Source organism: Geotrypetes seraphini, chromosome 9 (genome assembly GCF_902459505.1).
Source record: "Geotrypetes seraphini chromosome 9, aGeoSer1.1, whole genome shotgun sequence".
NCBI classification, from domain to species: Eukaryota; Metazoa; Chordata; class Amphibia; order Gymnophiona; family Dermophiidae; genus Geotrypetes; species Geotrypetes seraphini.
The window spans coordinates 33,419,151-33,446,620 of record NC_047092.1 but is presented as its reverse complement, the minus strand read 5'-3'; the positions used below and the strand labels follow the sequence as shown (position 1 = coordinate 33,446,620).

Sequence of the window (27,470 nt, the reverse complement as noted above, 5' to 3'; positions counted from 1 at the left end):
TGCGCAAATGCTCAAAGCCAGTCCAGCCCAGACCAGACGAGGGAGGATCTCCGACGCACCGCCCAGCCCAGGTCGCGCCAGAAGAGGGAGGATCTTCGGGCACCGGCACTGGTGCCATGAAGGGGTAAAGTTAGTGTCATTGACGTGCTCGGGGGGGGGGAGTAGGATCGCAGTGGAGGGGGGGCAACGCGAGCGGGGGGGAGGCCAGATCACTGGGGGGGATGCCGGATTGCGGGAAGGGGGCGCTCGTACAGTGAGGCAAGCTCGGTTTACGAGGCACCAAGTTTGCAAATGTTTTGCTCGTCTTGCAAAACACTCGCAAACCGGTGCACTTGTAAACCGAGGTACTACTGTACTTATTTTGTACCTGGGTTGATGAAGCATTAAGTGGCTTGCCCAGAGTCACAAAGAGCTGAACTCACAACCTCAGGGTGCTGAGGCAGCTGCTTTTATTACTAAGCCACTCCTCCACTCTACCCCCATAAGTGACTTTTTCCCTCTTTTACATTTCCAAATACTTATATTTGGAGGAACCACAGGTTCATAGTAGTGTATTCCATTATTTTGTTTTTCAGGCTATTTTTTCCCCAAATAACTCACACATATCTTTTTACAATGGCTGCTATTTGAGGGATTTCTACATTTCAATTCTGAAGAGTAAAAATCAAAGGTGGATTAAGCCCAAAACATCTAAATACTTCTTTTTACGAGCAAAGATCATAGGCAGAATGAATTATTCAATCATCTAGCAATTCACCTTGTAATTAAAGGCTTCTTTTACAAAGCCACTGTAGAGGTTTCTACTGCAGGCCGGTGAGGTAAATGCTCTGATGCTCATAAGAATTCTATGAAAGTGGGAGCATTTACTTCACCAGCTGATAGTAGAAACCTTTACTGCAGCTTTGGAAAAAAATTTCATCCATATTGCAAATATACAAAAATCCTGTTTTCAGTGGATTTTGTGTTACAAGGGTATTTTTATTTCTAGGCCTAAAATAATGGCTAAATGCATAGATACAGTAAGTCACAACTGATTGTTCATTGTTTTAGGTTGAAGATTTTTTTTTTAAGTCTTTATTTATTCAAAATATATTAGAATTTTCTTTAAATTGTTAAACTAAACTTTACCTAGACCTTAGTAACACCACTCAAAAGACTTTCATAGCGGTTAGCGTAACGTGTTCAATTTTCACTGGTCCACGGATTGAACACGGACCAGTAAAGATTGAACATGTTAAGCTAAGCGCTATGAAAGTCTTTTGAGTGGTGAGTGGGGTTACTAAGGTCCAGGTAAATTTTAGTTTAATAATTTAAAGAAAATTCTATGGTATTTTAATACTTGGGACTAGAGGGATTATATGGACTAATGATTGCTAAGCCCGAGTTTATTTAGAGTGAAAGTTTACATCACAGTTGGACTTTTTCGTTTTATTTATTGCCATTTTTAACAAAATAGAAATCAGAATGTCTGAACTAATACAATCACAAATATTAAACAAGAAAAATATACATGAGTATTGCAAGCTTAGGTTGAAAATTTCTTTTTATCCCCATTCTTTAATCATTTAAAAAAAACTTACAATAAGTGTAATATCATTTACATCATTTCAAACTCCAATATAACACTTAATATTCTATTAAATTTCATATCAGAATTTATCCTCCTCCCCTTAATTAATTACATTCTTTAAATTCAATATAACCTATCATAAATCTCATTCTAATTTACCTTATTTAATATTCAAACCATAGAACACCCTCCCCCATCTTGGATGTGCATTTTTAAGGGGAAATATAATATTCATTAAAATCTCTTAACAAACTCAGGCTTTTTTTCCCTTTTTTTAATAAAGTGCAGGTGAAGGGACACCTTCGAAACCTAGGCTTAAGGATCTAGACATAATTGAATTGTTTATATTTTTCTACCTTTTAATTCCTGATAATCTTTTTCTTATAGCCACACTTCTATTTTTACTCTTACTCCTCCCTATTGCCCTAACCCTACATGTTCTCTTGTTCTATAACCACTGTAGTTCTTTCCCTTTCCTTAGCTTGTACCAGTCTAGTATTGTGCGTCTGTTTCGAACTTGTCCTGTGTGTATTATTGTTCCCCCATTTTAGTATTGTAATTTGCTTAGTATGTGCATCAAATTTTAAATGAAACTTGAAGAGGGGCTTAATTACAAAATTATACAAGATTCTCAGTTCTAGTGAGACCAAAAGTGCAGCTATGTTCCAAAGGAAATGGAAACAGGATATGCAGCAAATATGAACATTTGATATACAATACAAAATATATCAGGTATATATCGCACCAGTACAGGGACACAAAATGTAGAGGGATATTCCAGATACCTGTTGGAGGGGGATATATTATTTAAAAACATCTGATGAGATTGCCTAAAAATAAAATCCTATTCGAAGTAAAGTTGCTTTCAAGATAAGACATGTTCACATACCACTTGAGTATCCTTTGATGCTCTTTATGCATGATCAGACCTCAGGTCAAGCACGAGAAGATTCTGATAAATTATTTCTCTTAGCTGCAAGATTAATAGTAGCCTTTAAAGGGAAATGTCAGTTTCCTCCCACAATTTTGGAATGGAATAGAAAAAGCATTGAAGTGGAACATCTTTCTGCCCTGATGATGGGAAGACTCAAGGCTTTTAAAAGCATACTGTATGTGCTCTTTCCCTAAGGAATACAGAACATACAATTTTATAAAGATGAGACTTGAAGGATAATGTAGTTTAAGGTCTATGTATGTATGTGACTGGTGATGCACATTTTGTACGACAACTATAGTTATACTCTGTGCACCTGAAGTTATGGGTTTTTAATAAAGAGAAAATTTTTTAAAATGTTATTGCTGTTCAGTATTTTGTATGGCAAATAAAGAGTCTACTGTGTTAACAAAAAGAGCCATTAACAAAACCATGATCTATCCATAAAATTCTTTGTAAATTTGAATAATTGAGTGAAATGGTGTGGTGGTCGTGTTAGTCTACGTTTCAAGGTAATATATAGAAATAAAACAAAAACAAAGGAAATAAGTTATTGGACTAACTTATTGCTTAAAGCTAATCATAAAATGCATGGGTAGTCCAATAAAAAAGGTATCACCTTTTTCTTTTGAATTAATAAATGTATGCACTTTTCACTGTGTTAGAAGGCAGTATGTTTTATTTTGCATTTTCTTCTTTTTTTCTTTAGGGGGGCATTGGAAGCCTACGTTCAGTCGGTTAGAGCAAGAGAAGGCAAGGAATTTGCACCAGTGTACCCCATAATGGTTCAGCTGCTTCAAAAGGCAATGACATCTCTTCAATGAGCATATCTAGGATACACCTCCTCTTGTTGCTTTTTAGATTGGTAACTGGGTCCATGTTACACAAGTGCAGCTGTTTCTACAGTACTTCCTATAGAAAAATTGTTTCTTATTGATAGTTTGAGATAAATTGTTAACTTTGAAAAACCCTGAGCAGGTTTCATGGCTTATTGGCTGTGCTATGCTCTGGAGTCAGCGTCTCCTAATAGGTTAGTTTTGCACATACCTGCTATTTCAGAGATATGAGTTTGATTCTTGAGCTGAAACTGCTGGAGTGAGCAGTCTTCGTAGCCCAGGCTATTGCCCCATACCAGCATTTAGAGGCCAGATTCAGGATCATGTGTACCAAGTTCAGGGTCAAGTCATGGTCTGAATTGAAACTCTTAATCTCTGCCTTATAAGTTATAACTTTTTTTTTTTTAATTTATAGAAAATTGTCAGATAGCTACCTTGTTATCTGAGATGTGGGCTTTCTGGGAAATTTTCTTAGAATGCTTCTGGGAAATTTTGTCATGCAGATGTTTTATCATATGTATGAACATTTTTCTTAAGATTCTGCCCTGTATATTTTCCTACTCGTTAATAAAGACTCCAAATCCAATAATGGTTTTAGCTTGGTCTTGGCTTGGCCTTAGCCCCACCACTCCACTGCTCTCAGCGGGAAGCATTACGTGGGCCCTCATCATTGGCCAGCAAATATTCATTTCCTACATCAGCATATTAATTATAAAATTATTACATAGATCTTTACTTGCATATATCTGCTTAACTTTAAGCTACTTATCTTATTTAGCTGAAATGACCCGACATGTATCACACACCGTGCTTTATCAAGGGTCTCCCGCAGCAGCTTCTGTCATTTGACTCACTATCAATTCAAGGAGCAAAGAGATATTGACAGAAGCGGCTGCGGGAAGCCCTCGATAAAGCACAGTGTGCGAAACATGTCGGGTCATCTTCTCCCGGGTCATTTCAGCTAAATAAGATAAGTAGCTTAAAGTTAAGCAGATATATGCAAGTAAAGATCTATTTAATAATTTTATAATTACTATGCTGATGTAGGAAATGAATATTTGCTGGCCAATGATGAGGGTTCACGTAATGCTTCCCGCTGAGAGCAGTGGAGTGGTGGGGCTAAGGCCAAGCCAAGACCAAGCTAAAACCATTATTGGATTTGGAGTCTATATTAACGAGTATGATTATAACTATTCCGGATTAAGAATCTTATAAAATTATAATCGTTGTTTATGAGCTGTATATTTTCCTACCATTATCTGTTTAGGAGGGAATTCTTCAACAGGCGCTAATCAATTTAGCGTGCATTAAACACTAAGACACCCATAGAAATACTGTATAACATTTAGAACATACTAAATCATTAGTGCCCATTGATGAATTCCTTTACACAAACTAGAGTCGGATGACACGCGCGACCTCGGGAGACCCTTGATACAGCACTAGTCGGTGCGAAACATGTCATGTCATAAGCTAAGTACACATATCACCTTTTTATATAAAGGAAGAAATTAAAAAAGACAAAAGATTAATAATTCATTTATGAACATGAGAACATATATGGGCAGCCAATGATGAAGTGCCACATAATTCTCCCCACATAATTCTGTTATCCAAATTTGGGCACCACTTACTGATCAGGTAAGCGGTGGAGTGGGTGGGGCTGAGGCTTACTCATAAACAACATGAGTCTTTAATATCCAGTCCAACAGTACAAGTTTGTTATATGAATATTTAGGTCTGGTAGGAGATAGCTATTAAGTAGATTGCCATATAATTTGGAGGGGTAAAGAATAGGCATGGAAGTACTATTCAACTAACGTGCTGACATCACTGGCATGTTAACTAATTAGCATTCATAACACCAGAACCTTTAGCATCTCCTAAATAGGAGGCAGTAAGTACGCCCGTGTTAATTTTTTTAAATAGCCCAGGCCAGATATTCATCAAATGGATAAAAGCCTTTTTTATGGTGACGCTGGAAGTGGGCTTTGCACATGTAAACCCTGAGTATTAAATGCCACACTAACAAATTCAAAGCTTAAAATGACCAAACTGGCTTAATATTGAATTGGCATCCATTCATTGTTGCTTATAAATTTTATGAAATGGAAAATTTTTCTTAAAAAAAATAATGCATGGGAGAATTTTCCACCAAAGTTCTGTAAATTGCTATGATATATTACAATTTTGAAGAAAATGTTGCACCAAGGAAACCATTTTGAAATGTATTATCTAAATAGAGAAATGGAAACAGGCAATGAAGATTGTAAAGGGCGCTCAAATTTATTCACCCAAATTTGGTTGTGATCCTGAGATGCACACAACTAAATTGGGTAATGAACCAATTAACATCAATAACTTGGCACTGATCCATTATTGATGTCAATTAGCATCTTGCTATGAACTATTTTATGAAATTGTTCCCCCAAATCTAATGGCATACAACCCCAAAGGGGGCATGGCTATGGGAGGGGCATGGGCAGGTCAAGGGTGTTCAAAACATTACAAAATAGCACAGATGCATGCCCAGATTGGGAACCAAGAATTACACTGGTTTCAGCAGGTATAAGTCCTGGTACCCAAATCTGAGTATAGAATTCATCACTCAACCTGACATGCCCTTTATAGAATAGCATAGAATAGAATAGATGACTTTTCTGTCATCCAAATTTGGGCACCACTTACTGATCAGGTCCTAAATGTTTAATCAGTTTAAAGCTTTACTAAAAATTCTAATAAAATTTCAATTAAAAATACTCAATATTTCATTGTGTGTGTGTGTGTGGGTTTCCTGGTGTATTTAGGAAAATAAATGTTATTTCTTATACACTCCCCTCTCCATATTTGCGGGGGTTAGGGGCAGAGCCAGCCCTTGAATAAGGAAAATTTGCGAATAACTTTTGGGCCAACTCTGACCTACCCCCGGACCTTACCTGGTCTAGCGGTGACGCATGGCAGGAGCGATCTTCCTACACTCCTGCCCCGAGCAGAGCCGTGCTGAGTTCCTCTTGTCTCACGAGACTACAATGGGAGTTCCCGTTGTAGTCTCGTGAGACCACGGGAACTCACAGCACGGCTCTGCACAGGCAGGAGTGTAGGAAGATCGCTCCTGCCATACGTCACTGCTAGACCACCAGGTAAAGTTCGTGCATGAAGTTGCTACCGGAGCTGCGTCCACAGCTGAGGGCTGTGCTCCTGTGGTGGCTGCTCGCCTCCGATCACCCCCTCCTCCTCCTCCTCACTCTGATCCAAGCCCTGGGGCCAGTTCAGGTCGATACGGGTAGCTCAGCGATTCTCTAGGCGGGGGGGGGGGGGGTGAAGAGAAAAAAATTGCGAATAGTCGAAACCACGAACACCAAAACCGCGAATAGGGAGGGGGAAGTGTACTAGATTTTATGACACTGCACAGATCTCAAAAACATAAATACAGAGTATTGCATTCTTTATTAAAACAGAAACTCTTGCAAAATATACAACCAAATGGCAACACTGCCCTGAAGCAAAGTTGGCGGATTTTGGAATTCTGGTTTAATTCCCAGGCTCTGGCTTTTGGAAGTGCTGTGGAAGCAGTATTATAGATCCTGCAAAAGAAAGTCCCAGGAGCCATTTTTTAGCAGTAACATCTGTACTGTAGATTAGGTCCAAATTATGCACATAGCAGGTTGCAAATGGACCTCAGGTATGGTTTCTATCTGATTGAACTTGATAGGAAAGAATTAAAATGGTAGGGGAAGGGAGATACAGGAGGAATTTGTCAGGCAAATGAAAGAAGCTTTTTAATTTACCTGTTAATTTCTTTCCCTTTAGTCTTGCCAAATAGAGAAGTGGGTTGTCCTTCTGCTAGCAGATGAAAATGGAGAAAAAAGCTCACAGGCAATTTCATACCTCATTGTGACCCTGGGCAAGTCACTTAGGGCTCCTTTTACTAAACTACGTTAGGGCATTAACGCGCGGAATAGTGCGTGCTACAAGCTAACGCCAGCATTGAGCTGGTGTTAGTTCTAACTGCGTAGCGTGGGGTTAGCGCACGCTAATCTGCTGCATGCGCTAAAAACGCTAGCGCACCTTAGTAAAAGGAGCTCTTAATCTTCCACTGCCCTAGGTACATTATTAGATAGATTGTGAGCCCACCAGGACAAATAGGGAAAATGCTTGAGTACCTGATTTGTAATCCTTTCTGAGCTCCTTTGAGAGGACGGGCTAAAAAAAAAAAAATTAAATAAATATATGAGTCTGATGCAGACGTCAACTCTTCAGTAGCCAACCCATGTCAAAGTCAAGACAGCCAAAAGCAATTGCTTCCAAAATAAGAGCAAAATCAAGCCAGATGCAGCCAAAAACACTCACTCCATGATTACTAACCCAAAGAAAAGCCCCCCAAGGGGCAAGGCAACCCCTATTTCCCTAAAATCAAGAGTAAGGGTAGTGTAACTACCTTTAGAATGGGTAGCAATCCATCCACTACTAATCTTCTGAACGCAACAATCTTGAGAATCCTTGATCATAACAGCTTCCCTAGATGGGTTCTGAACTGCTCTAGCAGGACCAAAGTAAAACAGGTAAATTTAAATTTCATATCTTTTATTGTTCATCCAGATCAATCCAGATAATTGGGATATACCAAAGCTCTACCCAGAACAGGCAGAAAGAAGCCACGATAGCCTGCACATCCACACTGTCCTGATAAATTCTGTACTTAGACACTATGTTCAATAGACTTCCTGTGCCTACACTTACTGTATTTATTTATTTATTTTTAACATTTCTATTCAACTTAGACCTAAGTGGATTACAAGTTAAGTAAAATTGCATTGTCATAAGGTATATTGAAAAATTTCCCCCTCTGTCCAAGCAGGCTCACATTCTAAAATAAAGGAAATAAAGAAGCTGAGAAATATTATAAATATGTACATATCCAGCAAAAAATAAAAATATAAATAAAGGAAATAAAAAAGAATAAAAAAGAATAAAAAAACTTAAAATAAAACAAATAAAAATAAAATATCCCAGTCATTTTCATTGTCCAAAATCAACTCCAGTTCCATGTCCCCAGACCAGCACCACAACTTGCAAAGAGGAAGCCCTCAAATAGCATTGTCACCGCAAGTGTCAGAAACAAATCCTTTGCTTCATAATTTTCTGCTTCTGCAAGGCAGGGAACACATATCACAGCTTTGCTGGCCAACTTCAAGACCATTCATCCTCCCCCAAAGAACCGCAGGATGAAAGTCAGATACAAACAGAGGCCCCAGGTCAGAAGGTACACACAAAAGGCATTCCCTTGCCATCAGGGCAACACTGCAGCAATTCCAATCTCTCCAGCCAGGCCTAATGTAAGCAGCAGTTAGAGAATGACACGGGGAGCGATCCCCGCAGCGAACCGCTGCGTGGCTGCGGGTTATGGTGACCTCATTAGCAAATCGCCGCAGACGCGGGGACAAATCCTTTCACCGACTGCAAAAACGGTGAATAGATTTGTCCCCGCAGGCCAATGTCCCCCCCCCTCTAGGAACCGCAATTTACCTGTGTTTTCACCGTGCTCATTTGTCAATAGAACCCGCCCCCCCCCCCCGACGATCGCCCTCACTGGTAGGAGGGTGCCCAACCCCTCCTGCCGGCACCCCCAACGGCCCCCTATATCGCCAATAGGAGGGTGCCCAACCCCTCCTGCCGGTCCCTCCCCCAACAAACCCCGCCATCCCGAAACACCACCCTTAGTCTTACTTTCCAAGTTGGACCGGACAGCTCCTCGCTCGTCTGGCCAGCAGGCCTGCCTCCGTCCAAATGAGGCGGGCCCGCCCCTCCCCTCCCCTCCCCTGCCTAACCCACAGGATCCTAGGGCCTGATTGGCCCAAGCACCTAAGGCCCCTCCTATAGTGGGAGTGGCTTTAGGTGCCTAGACCAATCAGGCCCTAGGATCCTGTGGGTTGGGCAGGGTAGGGGCGGGCCCGCCTCATTTGGACAGAGGCAAGCCTGCTGGCCATACGTGTGAGGAGCCGTCCGGTCCAACTTGGAAAGTAAGACTAAGGGGGTTCCGGGGTGGGAGGGTTCGTTGGGGGGGGGTCCAGCAGGAGGGGTTGGGTACCCTCCTGCCGGCGATCTTAGGGGAGGCCATTGGGAGGACCGGCAGGAGGGGTTGGGTACCCTTCTGCTGCGATTGTCGGGAGGGCCGTTGGGGGGGTCTACAGGAGGGGTTGGGTGCCCTCCTGCCGTGATCGCTGGGGGGAGGGGAGACTTGCAGCCGTAGCCGCGGTCACTATGCTAATCACGGCAGCATTTAAAGTACATGTCGTGTTTGTTTTTGCATTGCTAGCCTCAGGGGTGGTGGAAGATTAGTGATTGAAAAACTGTATAAAAAATAACTATTTTAAATTTAGTGATCAAAATGTGTCAGTTTTGAGAATTTTTATTAATTAATTTTTTCTCTGCGTGTTTTGTTTTTGTATAGTTATTAACTAATATTTAACTAAGTTTTAAAGTTTTAAAGAATGTTTCCTTTATACGTAAATAAAGAAAAGTGAATGGGATTGCAGTGGCGGTGACGGGGCGGTGAATGGGGTGGCAGTGGCGGTGACGGGGCGGTGAAGAGGATGGTGAGACGGGGACGGGGCGGTGACGGGGATGGTGAGACGGGGACGGGGCGGTGACGGGGACCAATTTTTTCACCGTGTCATTCTCTAGTTCCAGAGTCCATCTAGTGATCTAACAGATGGTGTGCCAAAGTCCACTTCTACTAGTCTTTACACTTAGGGCTCCTTTTACTAAGGTGTGCTAGCGTTTTTAGCATGCGCAGGATTTTAGCACGTGCTAAACCCACACTGCGTTTCTAGAACTAACGCCAGATCAATGCTGGCGTCTATTCTGCGCGTTAAAGCCCTAACACACCTTTGTAAAAGGTGCCCTTAGTGTTCCAAGAATATTGGCTCAAAATTTGTCTGCAGGATGACTGTTGGCTGTTTGGGCTGCTGACAAGTTTTGCAGGACAGCACCATCCCAGACCAAAGCTGGGCCACCAACCAGGCTACCTGAGTGCTACTTAGTATCCCTCAGTTCAGCTAATATTACAACATTGACTGTTGCCACACCAACTACATTCTATCAAACTAAAGGCCAGGATTACTGGAACATTAGGACTTAAAACTGTTTGGTCCTCTACTGGGACCATCATCCGCATGTCATCTGTCCTATATCATGACTCCCCTCACAATCTAAAATTCTGCTGTATAAAATAATCACAAAGATAATTCTGGATCCTTTGAGCAAGTGGCAGCTGTGAAAAATCATATGTTCTTGCTTCATCCAGGCTTTCCAAAGAAAGGAAAAGTAATGTGATTCTGGGCAAACAGCGATCACTTTGACAAGAATAGAGTAGATCTGGAAGTAGGCAAACTGAATACTGAGGAAGAGGCCTTGAGCCCATGGCCTCACAAACCAGAAGACATTTCCTTCTTTAGAGATTAAAGGGGTCCTATATACTTCAGAGACTGGGAATGACTAAATTTCTCACAACAATAGAGAGTTCTTGCCTTAATTTCTAACACACAGAAAAAGAAAAGCAAGTGAGATGTCTAGATCAACTAACAGTCCCTTTATTAGTGTGTCAAACAACGATTCCAACTAGGATCCCAGTTTTGGCAGTATGAAATGCCTTCTTCAAGGGATATACAGTCAACTAAAAATATATTAAAAAAAATAATAATCAATATAGACAATGTACTGTAGTTACATGTTTATATTGATTAAAGGGACTGTTAGTTGATCTAGACATCTCATTTGCCTTTCTTTTTCTGTAAATTGATCTAAAGACATTCATCAAACAACCTAGGGGATTCTATAGATATCCTTTTCATCCTGAACAGCTAGACATCTGAAGAAAAGAACTAATTTCCCTCACTAACTAGGATTGGGTCCCAGGGCAATAGTCGGCAGCAGATGAGAGCATGAAGTTATCAATAAGGGACCTTATTGCACTACACCTGGGAGAAAGGAACCTTGACTGACTGGGTGAAGGACTCAGTGTGCTGCTACCTAAGGCACTGGAATATCTGGCTACCTCTGAATGACTACTGTGTTGCTCAAATGCTTAAGCAGAGTTTAAAAAAAACCAACACAAAATGCAAGGCATTGTTATTACATAGAACCTCCAAGCATCCTACTGCAGATCCCAAGACCAGGCATGCAGTCTGGAAAATAGGTGTCTGTCAAGCATGTTCAGAGCTGATCCCTGAGCAGAGAGAAGAAAACAGTTACTTATCTGTACCAGGTGTTCTTTGAGGATAGCTCTGGATTGAGGGGCATAGGGTGAAAGTAAAATGAGACGGACTCGGGAGTATCCTGAGGAAATACTTCTTCATGGAAAGGGTGGTGAACTCATGAAACAGCCTCCTAGTGGAGGTGGGGGAAACAAAGACTGTATCTGAATTCAAAAAAGCTTGGGGCAAGTACATAGTATCTCTGAGAGTAACATAAGAATAGCCTTACTGGATCAGACAAATGATCCATCGAGCCCAGTAGCCCGTTCTCACAGTGGCCAATCCGGGTCTCTAGTACCGTGTCAAAACCCAAGGAGTAGCAACATTCTTAGCTACCGATCCAGGGCAAGCAGTGACTTTCCCCATGTCTTTCTCAATAACAAACTATGGACTTTTCCTCCAGGAAATTGTCCAAACCTATTTTAAAACCATAGAAGGGATAGTAGATGGCATGGTAGATGAGAATATGTGCATCCTCCAATAAGTGCATATTCATTATGGATAACCTGAAAAGCTACCTGGGCTGAAGGAGTTCCAAGGACATTTTTAGGAAGCTCCACAAAGTGGACTTTTTTTGGGGGGAGGAATATAAGACAATAGACATTTTACATTTCTTAAGACAAGTGGATAATAAAATATTTCAACAAACTGGTAATATCAGTATACAGACCACTTCACTATATAAAGCACTCTCTTGCTCACAGCCAGTCTTTATGACCAATAATGTCTACCATTAAACTAAGGAACTATTAAATAATGCTCAACAGACATATATTTTCCAAAGAAAAACACCAGAATTCACATTTTCAAATTTTATTTGAAATATACAAGAATATAATGTGCAAAAATCTGAGGGGTAACATCATGTAGACATGAGTCATGAACTGAAATTAATTTACAGCTGTGATTCTTGAGCATAAACACCACTTGTTTAGTAAAACAAAAAGCCATAATTGTAGAAGTTCATAATGAAGCAGCTGTAATACTAGTGCATCTGTTCTAATTTTTATTGACAGTTGCAAGGAATAAAGTAAAGTGCAAGTGTTGCACCCAGAGTTAAGTGCAAAGTATGCCCCATCATAAAGCTGTCTCCTATGGCAAAATAAAATGTCACCTTTAGAGTATGTGGCAGAATAGATACAACACTAAAGGTTAAAAGTAGGCGAGCCCCTTGTTTTCTCTATTATGCACCTGCCCCTTGGTGGCAGGCAGCTGCTGGGGAAATCCCAATTTCCAGCATTAGAGTAAATCAGGGTTGTATAACATATATATTAATAAGCTGTAAAGGTCAATGTATAAACAGCAGTTATGTATTTTTAAAATTTAACTTTTCATACTTTTTTTTTTTTAATTCATGTATAGTCTTCCTAATTAGCACCACAGGATATCGGTTTTCAAGCCAACATTTCCTGATACATAAATGTTTGGAAGGAAACATAAGGCAATTTGGTTTAAAATATTGATAGCTTTAACGTAATGCTCTATTGTAGAAAGCAAACCCTCACTCAGATTGACAATGCTTCCATCTTATGGTCAGACACGTTCCAGATGTATGGGGGTATCTTGAGAACCATGTTTTCTTAAGTCTTCTTGCCATTAATGTTGACAGCAGTTTTGAAAGTATGAACTTAAGAAAAGTTAAAGTTCTGGTTTAATGCTGTTGGGAGCCCTGTGAAAGCAAGCCCAAGTAGAAAAACGGGTAAGCATTTGCAAATCAAACATGAAAAATATATTTAAAAAGATATGAGGATGAATTGCATCAGTTACATTATAGAACCCTGTTCACGGCACATAAGAAATCTCGGCTATTCATGGTTTTCATCACTGTGCATAATAATGTAATCAGTGGACAAAATGCAAAAAAATACTTTGCCCTTGAAAGAGACTAGAGCCAAGAATATACAGTAGAAATACGGAAAAGCTATAGCTAGGAAGAGTTTCTGCTTCTGTTAGAAGGGAGAGGACCAATTAAGCCTTTCTTTTGTGTAGCCCCTTTTTGGCTATCAGCTTTGAAGTTGGATATAGCTTTGCCTCTCCCCTTAATGCTCATTATAATCATAATCACACTGTGTTTACAGGCACATAGCATTCATTAATACTGTACCCCATCTCTATTAAAACAGGACCTAGGCTCACAATTTCTTTTTAAGTGTTTTTCTTTAATGAGACAAACTGCAGTACTGTCTCCAGATCCTGAAAACATAAATTCACCACCCCACAAACTGTCTTCCACAGCAGGAATCCTCGCTTTAACAGAAATAAGCTTTTGCTATTCTTGTTGCAATATACCCTTTGCCTTTGGGCAGGAGGGAAATGAGGTCCCAGGGTGAATTTTCAAAGTTCCCTGCTATTAAAGAATGATGTATCATCTTTTTTTAGGTGCATTTTGCCCAAGCAATACTCCATTGAGGAGACTGCATCCATCCATCCATCTATAAACAAAGACACATACGCTTCATACAATCCTTGTTATACAGCAAACATTAGCAGTATATCTGAGAGACTGGGGAGAGTGTGGTGCAGTGGTTAAAGCTACAGCCTCAGCACCCTGAGGTTGTGGGTTCAAACCCACGCTGTGCCTTGTGGCTCTGGGCAAGTTGCTTAATCCCCCCATTGCCCCCAGGTACTTTAGATCGATTGTGAGCCCACCAGGGAAAAATGCTTGAGTACCTGAATAAACTCATGTAAACCGTTCTGAGCTCCCCTGGGAGAACGGTATAGAAAACTGAATAAGTAAATAAAGTTATGGACATGGGGGATTGCTGGGGCCATTTTATCTTTAAGATGATCGTGCAATCACAGCCAAAGAGATCGCATGGGATATTTAAAATTCCTCAGTGTTATTTAAGTATTTTTTGGTCGTTGTAAAACGTACTGAATTTGTTCTTTTCCTTTTCCAACAGTCAGGATTTAAACGTTTTTGTTCTTCAGCTAGTGCTTTAGCTTCTACAGTATACATCCTCCTCTCTTCATTCTTCATTTTCTTCCATCTGTCACCAAGTATCACACTTATGGCTCTGCAGAATAAATATTTACAGAGACGTTAAAGACAGGAAATTTTCTTTCACAAGCCTTCGGATTTCTTGATGTGTACTTTCTAAACGACAATCATAATAGAAAAGGGAAAGGAAGAAACTGCTTGATGGGCACTGCTACCGATAAAGTCCTTGCTCCCGTTGTATAGGACAGACTGCAGGACTAAGCTAACGCTACAAAAACATTTCTGGCACATTCAAGATGTTGTATTAACTGTCTGGTTTGATCAATGTGGTTTTCTTTTTTACCCAATTTTATCGTTATTTGTAAATCGCATTGGATTATGATTTTGCGATCAAATCAGATTTTTAAATAAACTTGAAGGTCACAGTTATGCTTATAAATTTGGACCTGCAATTCATATCTGAGAAATCAGGAAGTTCAACCCTGTGCTCTTTAGCTCTTTGGCACAGAAACAAATGATTAAGTGGACAATGCAGTAACCAAATAGAATGTATATAGGCTGAGCCTAAGAAATGTTTCACTAGCAACAGCTCTATACTACGCGCACATCTAATCACAAAAAAATTATACTGCACATACTGTACATCTTCTCGTGCTACCAGGGCTGGCTCTACCACTGGACCAGATGAGATACCAGGTCAGGATAGCAGCGATAAAGGGTGCCAAGATTCCCAGCCTCTGTCAGCACTGCCAGTGCTTCACCTGGTCCAAAGGTTAAGCTTTCTCTCCCCTCCCCCTCCCTGCTTCCCACATGCCTGGCATTTCTCCCCTTCTCTCTCAAATCCCAGGTCCAACATCTCTCTTTCTGTGGGACACAGCAGAGGGAAGGGCCTGGGGTGGCCGAAAACATCCACTTATTGGCAAGCTGGATGAGGAGGAAGGGAGGAATCTGGGGAGGAAGGCAGCTGAAAAGAAAGAGAGACCAGCCTGAGGTTTGGGGAAAAAAGTTGGGCAGGGTGTGTGTGCTGTGCCACCAAAGTTGGATCAGGGCACCAGAATCCCTTGAGCCAAATCCCCCCATTGCCCCAGGTACATTAGATAGATTATGAGCCTGCCAGGATAGACAGAGGAAATTGCTTTGAGTACCTGAATGAAATTCATGTAAACCATTCTAAGCTCCCCTGGGAGAACTGTATAGAAAATTGAATAAATAAATAAAATATCTTATACAAGAAGACAACAACTGAGAGGTTGAGGCTTAGACAAAGTTGTCATGATGTCTGTATGAGGGCTTGGTTTTTTTTCTTGTCTCCAAACACATTACCACCTTTGTAAGGAACATCTGAAAGGCACTCCTGGACTGAAGTTTCCAGATCAGTCTGAGGCCAAGATAAACGGTACATAGCAATTGCTATTGCTAATGTTCTAGAATAGTGGTATTCGACCCAGTCCTCAGGGACCACCTGGCCAGTCAAGTTTTCAAAATCTCTGTCATCCGTATTCATTGTGGTATCCTGAAAATCCGACTAGTCAGGTGGTACCTGAGGAGTGGGTTGAATACCACTGTTCTAGAGCAATGTTCTAAGCTCGTCAATGGCTCTAGATTCTAAACGTCTATATTTTTTTTGAAAGTTATAATTTTTATTCATTTTTATAATTTACATCAAGTGTAACAGGAAATAACATTTGAATTGTAAAACATCACTTGATTTGCTAAAATATCTGAAAATCGTGAAATTTAACTACCCTTTCCATCCCTATCACATAAAAAATATTCATACATTATATTATACATTATATGATTTAATAAAATATCAAAAAATACCATCCATCCCACCCACCCATTCCCATCCCCTCATTTCAATTATCTTATTATGGGAAAATGTTTATTGCTCATTACAAAAGTCTGTTATATATATTTTTTTTTTTAAATGAGCCCCAATACCATTCTACTCTTTTTAGGTATTTAAAAAAAAAAAATCACAGAGAACATTTACAAAAAATAAAAGCATTTTTAATAATAATTTGTTCTGAATGCTGTTTGGTCCCACTTTATTTTTGTTTCCAAGGCAAAAGGGGCTCCATGTAAGAATAAGAAATATTTTGTCCTGCTTAAGTGTGCTGCTTAAGTGTCATGATGGTCATACCAACAGTCCATCATGCCAAGCATCATATTTCTGACAGTTTCAATTGGAAGGTCCATTCCCTGTTAATCAGCCTCACCATAAGGAATAGTGATCCCTTTTTGTATGGCAATTACTCTTTCCATTTTGTAAATGTGGCATAACGAATTCCACCAGAAGGTATAATTTAGTCTACTGTACTTTTTCCAATTACAAAAAGGGAGTTCTAATAATTTTAAAAAGATTTGGGGGCCATTGACAAGTTATTGCAATGATTAGACACCATTATTCATTGAAAGTACACTTGCACATAGGGGGGAGGGAAGAAAGTTTAAAGTTATATTAAGGTTTGATCAATTGATAATATTTATATGAAATTTTTGATTGAAATGTTTGTGGGAGGGTATAAATGTGTTTTTAAGAAAATGTTAAAAGAAATACAAGAGATGTTTACAGGGTTTTAATGATGTAATATTGTGTTCTTGATGTTAGATGGAAAAATGAATAAAGAATTTGAAAAAAAAAAGAAAGAAATAGTGATCCCTAAATCTAACTTACTAATGACGGTTAATGGGCCTGTTCGCCAGGAAAGTAGTCTTTTTTATTTGCATACTCCTTAAAGAAGCACAAATAAAAAGATAGGGGAAAAACCCATTACATATTTTTTGAGTCCCCAATTACAGGTGAACAAGAAAGTAAAAAGGAGCCAGATATACAAAAATATATTCATTTCAAATCACTCACCATTCCAATATCATTCCTAAAGTCAGGGAACTGAGAGGGTCTATAAATACATGCCTTTCATCGCCACACTTAAATAAACATTTAAGTAGAAAACAAAGAAATACATATGTGCCTGCAAAACCAGGGACTTCTCCTCTATCTATCTCATGCATATTTATTGTGCGCTACCGGAGGAAGTGATCAGGCAGAGTACGGTACAGGGATTCAAACAGGGATTGGACGGATTCCTGAGGGATAAAGGGATCGTGGGATACTGAGGGAGGAGCTGGGCTGTAACACAAGTATAGAAAGCTAACCAGGTAATAAGTATAGAAACCCAACAGGTCGTGCATGTGCAAGACCGGAGGGTTAGGACTTCGATGGGAAGATAGGACTTCAATGAGAAACCAAGGTGGCAAGGGAGCCCCTTCTGGTGATTCAGACAGGTCGTGACCTGTTTGGGCCGCCGCGGGAGCGGACTGCCGGGCAGGATGAACCTATGGTCTGACCCGGCGGAGGCACTGCTTATGTTCTTATGTTCTTTCTTAGGTATCCCTATTCAGGGCTGGAAAATCTTGTACATAATATCAATTAAAGTGTGTCTGCTGATGAAATAACAGATGTAAAATAGCAAAAGGTTCTCCATGGACAGCAGGATAAATCAGACACAAATAGGTGATGTCATGTAGTAATGTGACACAGCTTTCCGAGAGCTCAGATGCAGCTGAAAAGCTTTTGAGCATCTGTTTTAGATTCCCACACACTGCCCTTGCAATGCGCATGTAGCTTAGAATCAGCTCTCAAGGAGGTAGATGTCTGAATTATCCTGCTACAAAGAGAGAAACTCAATTATAGGTAAGCAATTTTGCTTTCTCCATGGACAAGCAGGATAATTAGGTGTGCAAGTGGATCTCCTCCATTAAGGATTGCTCTAGATCAGGGGTAGGCAATTCCGGTCCTCGAGAGCCAGAGCCAGGTCAGGTTTTCAGGATCTCCACAATGAATATGTATGAGATGGATTTGCATGCACTGCCTCCTTGAGATGCAAATCTATCTCATGCATATTTATTGTGGATATCCTGAAAACCTGACCTGGCTCCGGCTCTCAAGGACCGGAATTGCCTACCCCTGCTCTAGATAATATAAAATTATTTTTTTTGAAGACACTGAACTACCTTTTAGAGAACTGTTTCAAATATGTGATCCATAGGGGTTAGCAATACTGACTAAAACCTTCCTTACAACTACATACATATACACCTCTTTTTGTGAGAATTTGGACAATTAATACTGTTTGATGAAAAGCAGTCTTTCCTGGATCCTGATCCAGGTAATACAACATTGTCACAATGTTTAAAGGACAGCGATGCTTACCTTATAGATGTTGACAAGTGATGTTAATTTTAAATGTTTTATTGTTTAGATTTAGGTCACACATTTGCAATAGTACAGTAATAGCTCAAGGAATTATGTTCAGGTATACTAGGTATTTTCCCTGTTCCTGGAGGGTTTACAATCTAAGGGACCCCTAACAGAATTAGTGTGTGTTAAATTCTGTGTACCCTATTTTATACCTATGGGTCGCAGAATCTTTGTAAAAGGGCCCCTAAGGTTTGGTTAAGTGATTTAGCCAAGATCATAAAGAGCAGCAGTGGGATTTTAACTGGGTTTCCGTTGTTATCAGGTTGGTGCTCTAACCACTACCAGGGCTAGGCAATTCCGGTCCTCGAGAGCCGGAGCCAGGTCAAGGTTTCAGGATATCCACAATAAATATGCAAGAGATAGATTTGCATCTCAAGGAAGCAGTGCATGCAAATCCATCTCACACATATTCATTGTGGATATCCTGAAAACTGACCTAGCTCCGGCTCTCGAGGACCGGAATTGCCTACCTTTGCACTAACCTACTCCTCTACTGCTTTCACTACTTAGACCAGGGGTGTCGGGTTTTCAGGATTTCCTCAATGAATATGCATGAGATCTATTAGCATACAATGAAAGCAGTGCATGCAAATAGATCTCATGCATACTCATTGGGGAAATCCTGAAAACCTGATTGGATTGTGGCCCTCATGGAGGGACTTTCACCCCTGACTTAGACCTTCATTTTATCTTGCTGACAGAAAAACTGATTACACTTCCCCCCCTCAATATTCGCAGGGGTTAGGAGCAGAGCCGGCCCATGAATAATTGAGAAAATATGAATAACTTTTAGGGCCGGCTCTGACCCACCCCTGCCTCCCTCCTGACTCCTGGATCTCTATACAGCTTGCCTGATGGTCTTGCGGGAGAAGCGGGGCAGCATCGAAAAGACAACGGACTTCCCCTCCCCTTACAAGGATGATGCATATTGGCTGGCTCAGTGGCAGGTTGGCATGACAGCAGCGGAGACACTTCTCGCCATTGGTTGCACCCATCTAGTGCCGTGGAACAGCCGAGACCAAGGCAGCCGGTGATTGGCTGGGTGCCAGTGCTCAGAAGCCCGGCTGGGAGCTTGAGACTGGCAGGTGGGTGAGTGCTGTGGCTGTCTGGGGGGCTTTGTGAGAGGTGAGGCGTAAGGCCTTTAGAGTGACGAAGGCCTGGGGCAGTGGTCTCAAACTCAAACCCTTTGAAGGGCCACATTTTGGATTTGTAGGTACTTGGAGGGCCTCAGAAAAAAAATAGTTAATGTCTTATTAAAGAAATGATAATTTTGCATGAGATAAAACTCTTTATAGTTTATAAATCTTTCCTTTTGGCTAAGGGCTCCTTTTACAAAGGTACGTTAGGGCCTTAACAAGCGGAATAGTGCACGCTAAATTGCCGTGCGCGCTAGCTGCTACCGCCTCCTTTTAAGCAGGCGGTAATTTTTCAGCTAGTGCGTGCTAAAAACGCTAGCACACCTTTGTAAAAGGAGCACTAAGTCTTAATAATAATATTGAAATTTATAGCTAAATAGACACATGATCAAGAAACTGTTTTATTTTACTTTTGTGATTATGATAAACATACCGAGGGCCTCAAAATAGTACCTGGCGGACCGCATGTGGCCCCCAGGCCACGAGCTTTGAGACCACTGGCCTGGGGGGACCATGGCCGTACGTTGTGACGGTCCTGGGAGAGGTGAGGCTGTTAAAGCGGGGCTTTGTGGTTGTGGGCAGGGAGAAGCCGACCGAGACACTTGTTGCCTGCGGTGGTTGCACTGGTTTTGAGTCACGGTAGCACAGTGAGGCCGGGTTTGGGCATTTTATGAGGCGTTCGGGAGGCAGGGGTGGGGCTGGGTTTAGAAACTCACGAATAACCAAATTCACGAGTCCTAAACTCATGAATCGGGAGGGAGAAGTGTATATTAACCAATGGTTTATTGTTCTCTTCAATATGGCTACTTCTAGACATTATGGGTCATATTTACTTTTATCTTTCATTATAGGTAAAATATATGTATCCTTTTATAATCTAATGTATGGAAAGCCTTTTCTACAAGAAAAAAATAAAGCTTAGAATAGAATACTGGCATGGTGGACTAGTTAATGTGAAAGCTGAAATCACTTTTGGTAAAAACATAGGATGCCTTCTAAGAACTGGGTACATGAAGGATATCATAGCAGTGCTTATAGTTCATGGACTCTTCTAGCAGAGGTTACTGCTATTAGGAAAACAAAGCTTAAGTGTTGACTATTTCACAGGTTCAAGTGGCAATTTCATCAAATATGTCAGAACTGCATTTAGGTCTCATGGCACTGGTATTTTCTGTGTCACTAGTTTCCTGTGAAAAGTCATTTTAAAAACCTGGAGACTGCAGGGTAATGATATCCTTATTTCCTTCTAATCATATCATGACATGCTTTGGGGACAAAGGAAGATAAGTGCTTGTGTTTTCTGCTCCATGCTTGAAATGGTTAGTTCGCCATTGCATTACGCCCATGATATAATACTTATATTTAAATTGTTTTTCAATGATAAATTGACTTTGAAAGTTGAGCTTTTGGAGGTTTTTTGCCACTGAAAGAAAATAGTTCTAAGTAGTGTCAGCATTTTGAGTACTATAGCTGTACACAATAGGACATCTGAGGCTTTTTCCTCCATCTTTTGTTAATTTTGATTATTTTATGTGTGTTTAGATTCCACTGGGTTTTTTTTTTTTATTTTTTCAGTAATGAGTTTGAACCATTAGTGGCATTTCACCTATATGCATAATTTATTCTTATATTCTAACATATTTGGGACTCATCCACAGCTTGGTCAACCTTACCACCAAAACAAAACCGATGATTGCTTACAATAAGCCATACATATTTTTTTTCTTGAATAAAAATATTTGATGCTACTTGAGTGTGAAACTGTTCTTTATTTACTATTGCAAGGGTTTGCACAAGTACCTGCTCATATATTTTCAAATGTCTAACTGTAATATATCTTGAGCAATGACCTTCCTCATCCTTTCCAAATACAAGATCATTTCTCCCATTAAAAGTCCTTGCTGTTTCTCAAAATAAAACTGGTTCACTTTGTCCCAAACTGTTACAACAAAAGTCTACCCATTTTCCAAAAAGGCCTTAAACCCAAGATCATATACAAGTACTACGGAAACATCTACTAATGCCCCTGAATTGGCACATTCCTCTCTGCAATCTCATAAGATACGTGCATGTAATCTCTCTCCAATGGGTGCAACAGATGCTGTGCATCCAAAAGATCCAGACTCCAATAGTAAGAGAGTTCTTTAGTCCCCGACCTAGCCCCCCCCAACCCTTCTTGTTAATTGGATGTCAACACATGGATATACATAGTAACATAGTAAATGACAGCAGATAAAGATCTGAATGGTCCATCCAGTCTGCCCATTACTAGGTTAAAATCTAGCAAAAAATGCATGATTATAGACATTCATGGCACATATAGGCCACCTAAATCCCGCCTAATGCTGAGCGGAACTTAGGCATCCAAACCAAATGGTTAATGAGCCATTTAAGGGTCTTAACGAGTGATAGTTGGCACATGGACGTCCAAAGGAAGTGGACGTCACTTTGTAGGCGCATCCACAATTTCATGGATAACCATTGGGGAAAACTCACGCCTAACGGAATAGGTGTGGGCGTGGTCTGGGCGAGGCTTCAACATGGGCGTCCTTCGATTCATTTGCATAATGCTGAGCAACCTAGGGTGTCCATCTCATGCCTACATTGAAGACAAATGAAAACCAGGTCTACTTTTGAGCATAGTTTGGGCTTCAGATAGACCCAAGTTCTATGGACAGAACTTAGGCACAGTTTGGACTTCCTTAATGCGATTGCTAAATAGTTCTCTGGGTTTTTATTTTGGCTTTATTAAGCTCAAAATACATTTAATAAGGCACCACATAAACAGGGCACATCAAAACAGATATATTGCATGCAAAACCTATTTTTGTAGACAAACAGCAATGCTATTTGCTAATTAGAGGAAAACATCCATTAACTGAAGCAGAGCATATGAAAAAAACACCACTTTAGGTTTCTTGCTAAAAAGCTACCCTTTTTTTCTGACTAAACAGTACTCCAATCAGCTCATTACTGAAAGCAAGGAAAGCACATGAAAAAATATATAGAATGCATACATACTTCATTTGCAAAAGCTTAAAAATGGGAAAAAAAAACCAGATACAGACCTTAGCATGGCTTCTACTTCATTGCAAATGGAGGTGTGCTGCTGCACAATGCTGACCTCATTGCGAGATCATCAACGTGCACATGCAAGGTAGAATGCCAAAATTAAAATGTGCTGGGATTTGAACCCACAATCTCTGGAAGATGTGAACAGGGCTTTTACTCATTGAGCCACAGCAGCTTCCACTAATGTCCTTCTTCCTCACATCTAATAAGATAGCTTAGGGATCTGCTGAGCTATGATCTTCTCAGGTATTTTCACCTTCACATGGCTAGGATCACTATGCTCTCATGGTAGAAACCCCCACAACTGAAAGGAAGCGGCTGTGGCTCAATGGGTAAAAGCCCTGTGCTCATCTTCCAGAGGTTGTGGGTTCAAATCCCAGCACATACTTTAATTGTGACATTCTACCTTTTAGGTGTGTCTTGATGATCTCACAAAGAAGTCAGCATTGTGCTAATTGGCTCATTATGCAATTAAATTGCATATGAAATTTTGAGCACTATATATAGAATGAGGGATTTTGTGTATACTGTTCAAAAAATGAACTGGAAATCTAGAGTGCTTGGCAAGAAGTCTCAGATGTTTTATTGTTACCTTATCTAGTAAAGAAAGACAAATGAAAGACAGTTTAACTTTACTAGATTTTAAAAAAAGAGCAAATGAAACATTACACACTCATTTTCTGACATGCACCTGTATTAGGAAGTTAAATTTGTTACCTGTTATCTTTTCCTGGGTACATCTGAGTATATTCGACTCTGTATTTTTTGGCAAAAAGCATGAATGCATTCATTGGTCTTTTGCACTTGTTGGGAGATGTGGCACTTACAGTATTGGCAGTCCCTGAGCTGTGACTTTTGACAGCTTTGCTACACAAAGATGAGCTCACAGATACACAGTCTTTATTGTATTCTGTTTTCTCCAACTCAGGACTGCTTGCTCCTCCACCTGATAAGGAGGCACGCCGCTGACGTGCCATACTACTTAACACATATACTGCAGAAGAATCCATCGGTGTAAAATCATAGCTACGACGACAAAAAGGAATTTTATGAATTAGAATTTCGAGAAAATTATCCATAATAAAATCCAAATATGCCCCCTTGAATTCTACATTACAATTTGGCGACTTACTGATTCAAAAATAATGTACACATACATATTGCTATCCAGGAATTCTAAATGCCTCCAAAACTCACCAAGTATGAAATGTTTACTACGACTCACCTTCTGTCCTTCTCTAATCATTTTTATATAGTGGGAACATAAATGTATGTCTCTCTGGGGGGTTCTTTTATTGAGGAGCGTCGACTGATTTGCACGCGCTAAAGATTAACGTGCGTTAAATGTTAAGATGTTCATAGGATATAATGGATGCCTTAGCATTTAGTGCACCTTAATAAAAGGACCCCTTGGTGAGTAACATAACATAAAACTTTATTCAAGATATTATAGAATATAAATATGTAATGAAATTTTGTATTTAATGTGTTACATGAAAGTTAATCAAGTGTGTATTTATAAGTTCCTAAGATTTTATCTAATACACTTGTTGTAATATGCGAAAATGAATAAAGAATTTAAAAAAACAAACAAACTTTATTTATGAATTGCAGATACCTTGCGGTCCTATGCAATTTACAAAAGATAAAGCCAGCACATTAACTGTTGAATTTATAATCAATTAAAACCAAACAATAATCATTTTCCAAATTTACTAAACAAATAAGCTTTTATTAATCTTCTAAAATGCATATAAAAGAATGATAGTGAAATTATTGTTCAAATAATAGACTCCCATTTGGCCACTTAGTAAGAAAGTAGATTGGTTGCATATACTTGCATTCCTTTACTGATGGAAAAGCAAAATAAGTACAGTAAAACCTTGGATTGCAAGTAACTTGGTTTGCAAGTGTTTTGCAAGACAAGCAAAACATTTGATTAAATTTTAACTTGATATACAAGCAATGTCTTGCAATACAAGTACATACAGTATACACACATCACAACTGAGCCGATGGTTCTTTTCTCTCTGACGCTGCAAGAGTGTAGTGACTGTTCTAAACAAACAAAGTCTTGCAATACGAGTACATATAATATTTTGTATTAAAGTTTATGGGTTATGGAACGAATCATCTGAGTTTCCATTATTTCCTATGGGGAAATTCGCTTTGATATACGAGTGCTTTGGATTACAAGCATTACATTACATTAGTGACTTCTATTCCGCCTGTACCTTGCAGTTCTAAGCAGATTACAGTATAAGATAGCTGGACATTTCCAGGAAGTTACAATTTGGGGGATGCTTACACAGTAGATGCAGGGGAGTTACAATTTTAGGGGACGTTTACAAAGTTACAATTTTAGGTGATGCTTACACGGTAGATGCAGAGGGATTACAATTTGGGGGACATTAAATAGAGGAGGCAGAGGGAAGAAATTGAGGATGGGAGTAGAAATGAGGATTACTAGTGGGGAAGATGAAGATTAGGGTTGGTTACTTGTTCTGTAACGAATTATGCACGCAAATCAAGGTTTTACTGTAATTCACAAAGATCGTTTTGGTAAAGAAAATGAAAGATGAGCATATAAGTAAGAAGAAACTAAACCAAACTTGATCTTATAACAAACACATTCTAATTTGAATAACTCCCTGGCCTGTATTGGGAGCCAAAGTCATTTCTGATAATAAAAAAAGGAAAGATTATCAAATTTCTTCAGATTAAATATCAGACACACTGCAGAATTTTGGATAATTTGTAACTTGGAAATTTTTATACGAACCCGCTCAGTATATATTGCAATAAGTAGGATACTTAATCGTTCTAAGCTCTTTGGGAAGAACGGGATAGAAAAATTATATATATGAATAAATAATAAAAGAATGCAGCCCTCACATTTTTCTCCTCCACACCTTCCTTCTTTCACCCCAAGAGAAAAAGCAGTCTTTGTTCTCCTGCTCTTGTTCCATGACTTAACCCTTTTCCTCTTTCTCCTTCTCTCTCCCAACTCCAATTCACATCTCCTATTGCTATCTCACATTCTTTTGTCCTCTGTGCTCCCCTCTTACTTTCCCCATCGACTTCTAATTTTCATGCTCCCCCATGCCTCTCGTTTTCCTTACAAGTCTTGGCACTATCACCTCCCTCCACAAGGGCCTCAATAGGGCTGAAAGGTATCTCCTCCTCCCAAGACACTTCTGCCATCGCCCCCAACTCCTGACTTGGTTGGCACCTATCAGCTGAAAAAATATACCTGCCCCTGGGAAGTGAGTGAAGCATATTTACAAAACCATTCTAATCTTTTTCGAATGAATGAATTTATCTACTTATTGGGATTTATTAGCCACCTTAATGAAGAGATTCATTCAAGGTGGCAATTTAGTAATGATGCACCTTTTTTTGGTATATATAAACATACTGTCATCAGGAAACTATCAGTTTCTCTGCACTATGAACATGTTTAAAATTTTTTAAATGTAGTACAGTAGAGACAGTTTTATGCCATCTAGTGGCTGTTAATAGATAATTTCACTTTATCAACTTCCTGGAGTACAAACTGTTTACAAATGACTGAAAATAACAGAAAACAGCATAAAGAAAGGCAATGCAAACGCAAGGTAAAGAAAGACCTTCAAAACTAGACTGCGCTGGTGGCAAAAAACAAATAGTAAAAACTCTTTTAGAAGCAAGAAGCGGGGAAAAGAATTGGTTGGACCGCTAGATGACTGAGAAGTAAAAGAGGCACTCAAAGAAAACAAAGCCATAGCGGAGAGATCAAATGAATTCTTTGCTTCGGTCTTCACCAAGGAAGGTGTGGGGGAGATATCAGTTCCAGAAATGGTATTCAAAGCTGATGAGTCAGAGAAACTGAATCAAATCTCTGTAACGTTGGAAGATGTAATGGGGCAATTTGACAAACTGAAGATTGGCAAGTCTCCTGCACTGGAAATAAGACTTGCATAATTGTGTTCTTAAGACACCGTTTATGAGGCTGAAGGTGGTAACTTAGTTTGCCCGCCAGGTTGTACTGGGATCCTGGAAGGTTATGTTGCCAACAGAAAGACTCCCCTCTGTAATTCAATGTCCCAAATGTGCATGGCCTCCTGGCAAAGAAATCGGTTCCAGTTCTTCCTGTTTGCTGATATAAAACAAAACAATTGCCACTTGGTCGTCTGACTGCACTAAGGTGACGTTGCCTTCCAGGATGTGCTCAAAGGTTTGTAGGGCATATTGCACTGCTCTCAGCTCTAATAGATTTATGTGGTAGGGCTGTTCCCTGAATGACCAAGGGGCTGAAATTCCTGTATATGGGCTCCTCAGGCTGTCTTTGATGCATCCGTCATGAGAACTCCGGAGGGCGTAGGTGAATGAAAAAAATTTCTTCTTGTTAGAATATCAATATTGGTCCACAAGTGGACAGAGTTTGACAGCCTGAGACAACTGGATGTTAGCAGTAGGA

At 39.9% G+C, this 27,470-nt stretch overlaps 2 protein-coding genes across 3 annotated transcripts in view; one reads left to right on the top strand and one right to left on the bottom strand.

Annotated features, from left to right (window-relative positions):
- Nucleotides 1-3,981, top strand: part of COG5 (component of oligomeric golgi complex 5) — a 342,545-nt gene extending 338,564 nt beyond the window's left edge. Inside the window, exon 22 of one of the 2 annotated variants that reach the window (XM_033957896.1) lies at nucleotides 3,214-3,981. In XM_033957896.1, coding sequence (XP_033813787.1) covers nucleotides 3,214-3,328 — 115 coding nt within the window. In that variant the 3' untranslated portion in view covers nucleotides 3,329-3,981. The remainder of the gene's footprint in view (nucleotides 1-3,213) is intronic. The other variant, XM_033957897.1, reaches the window with a different exon arrangement.
- Nucleotides 3,982-12,392: 8,411 nt separating this feature from the next.
- Nucleotides 12,393-27,470, bottom strand: part of HBP1 (HMG-box transcription factor 1) — a 61,593-nt gene continuing 46,515 nt past the window's right edge. Inside the window, exons 9-11 of the mRNA XM_033958865.1 lie at nucleotides 23,729-24,037; nucleotides 14,471-14,612; nucleotides 12,393-13,264 (exon numbers count right to left, since the gene is read on the bottom strand). Coding sequence (XP_033814756.1) covers nucleotides 13,247-13,264; nucleotides 14,471-14,612; nucleotides 23,729-24,037 — 469 coding nt within the window. The 3' untranslated portion in view covers nucleotides 12,393-13,246. The remainder of the gene's footprint in view (nucleotides 13,265-14,470; nucleotides 14,613-23,728; nucleotides 24,038-27,470) is intronic.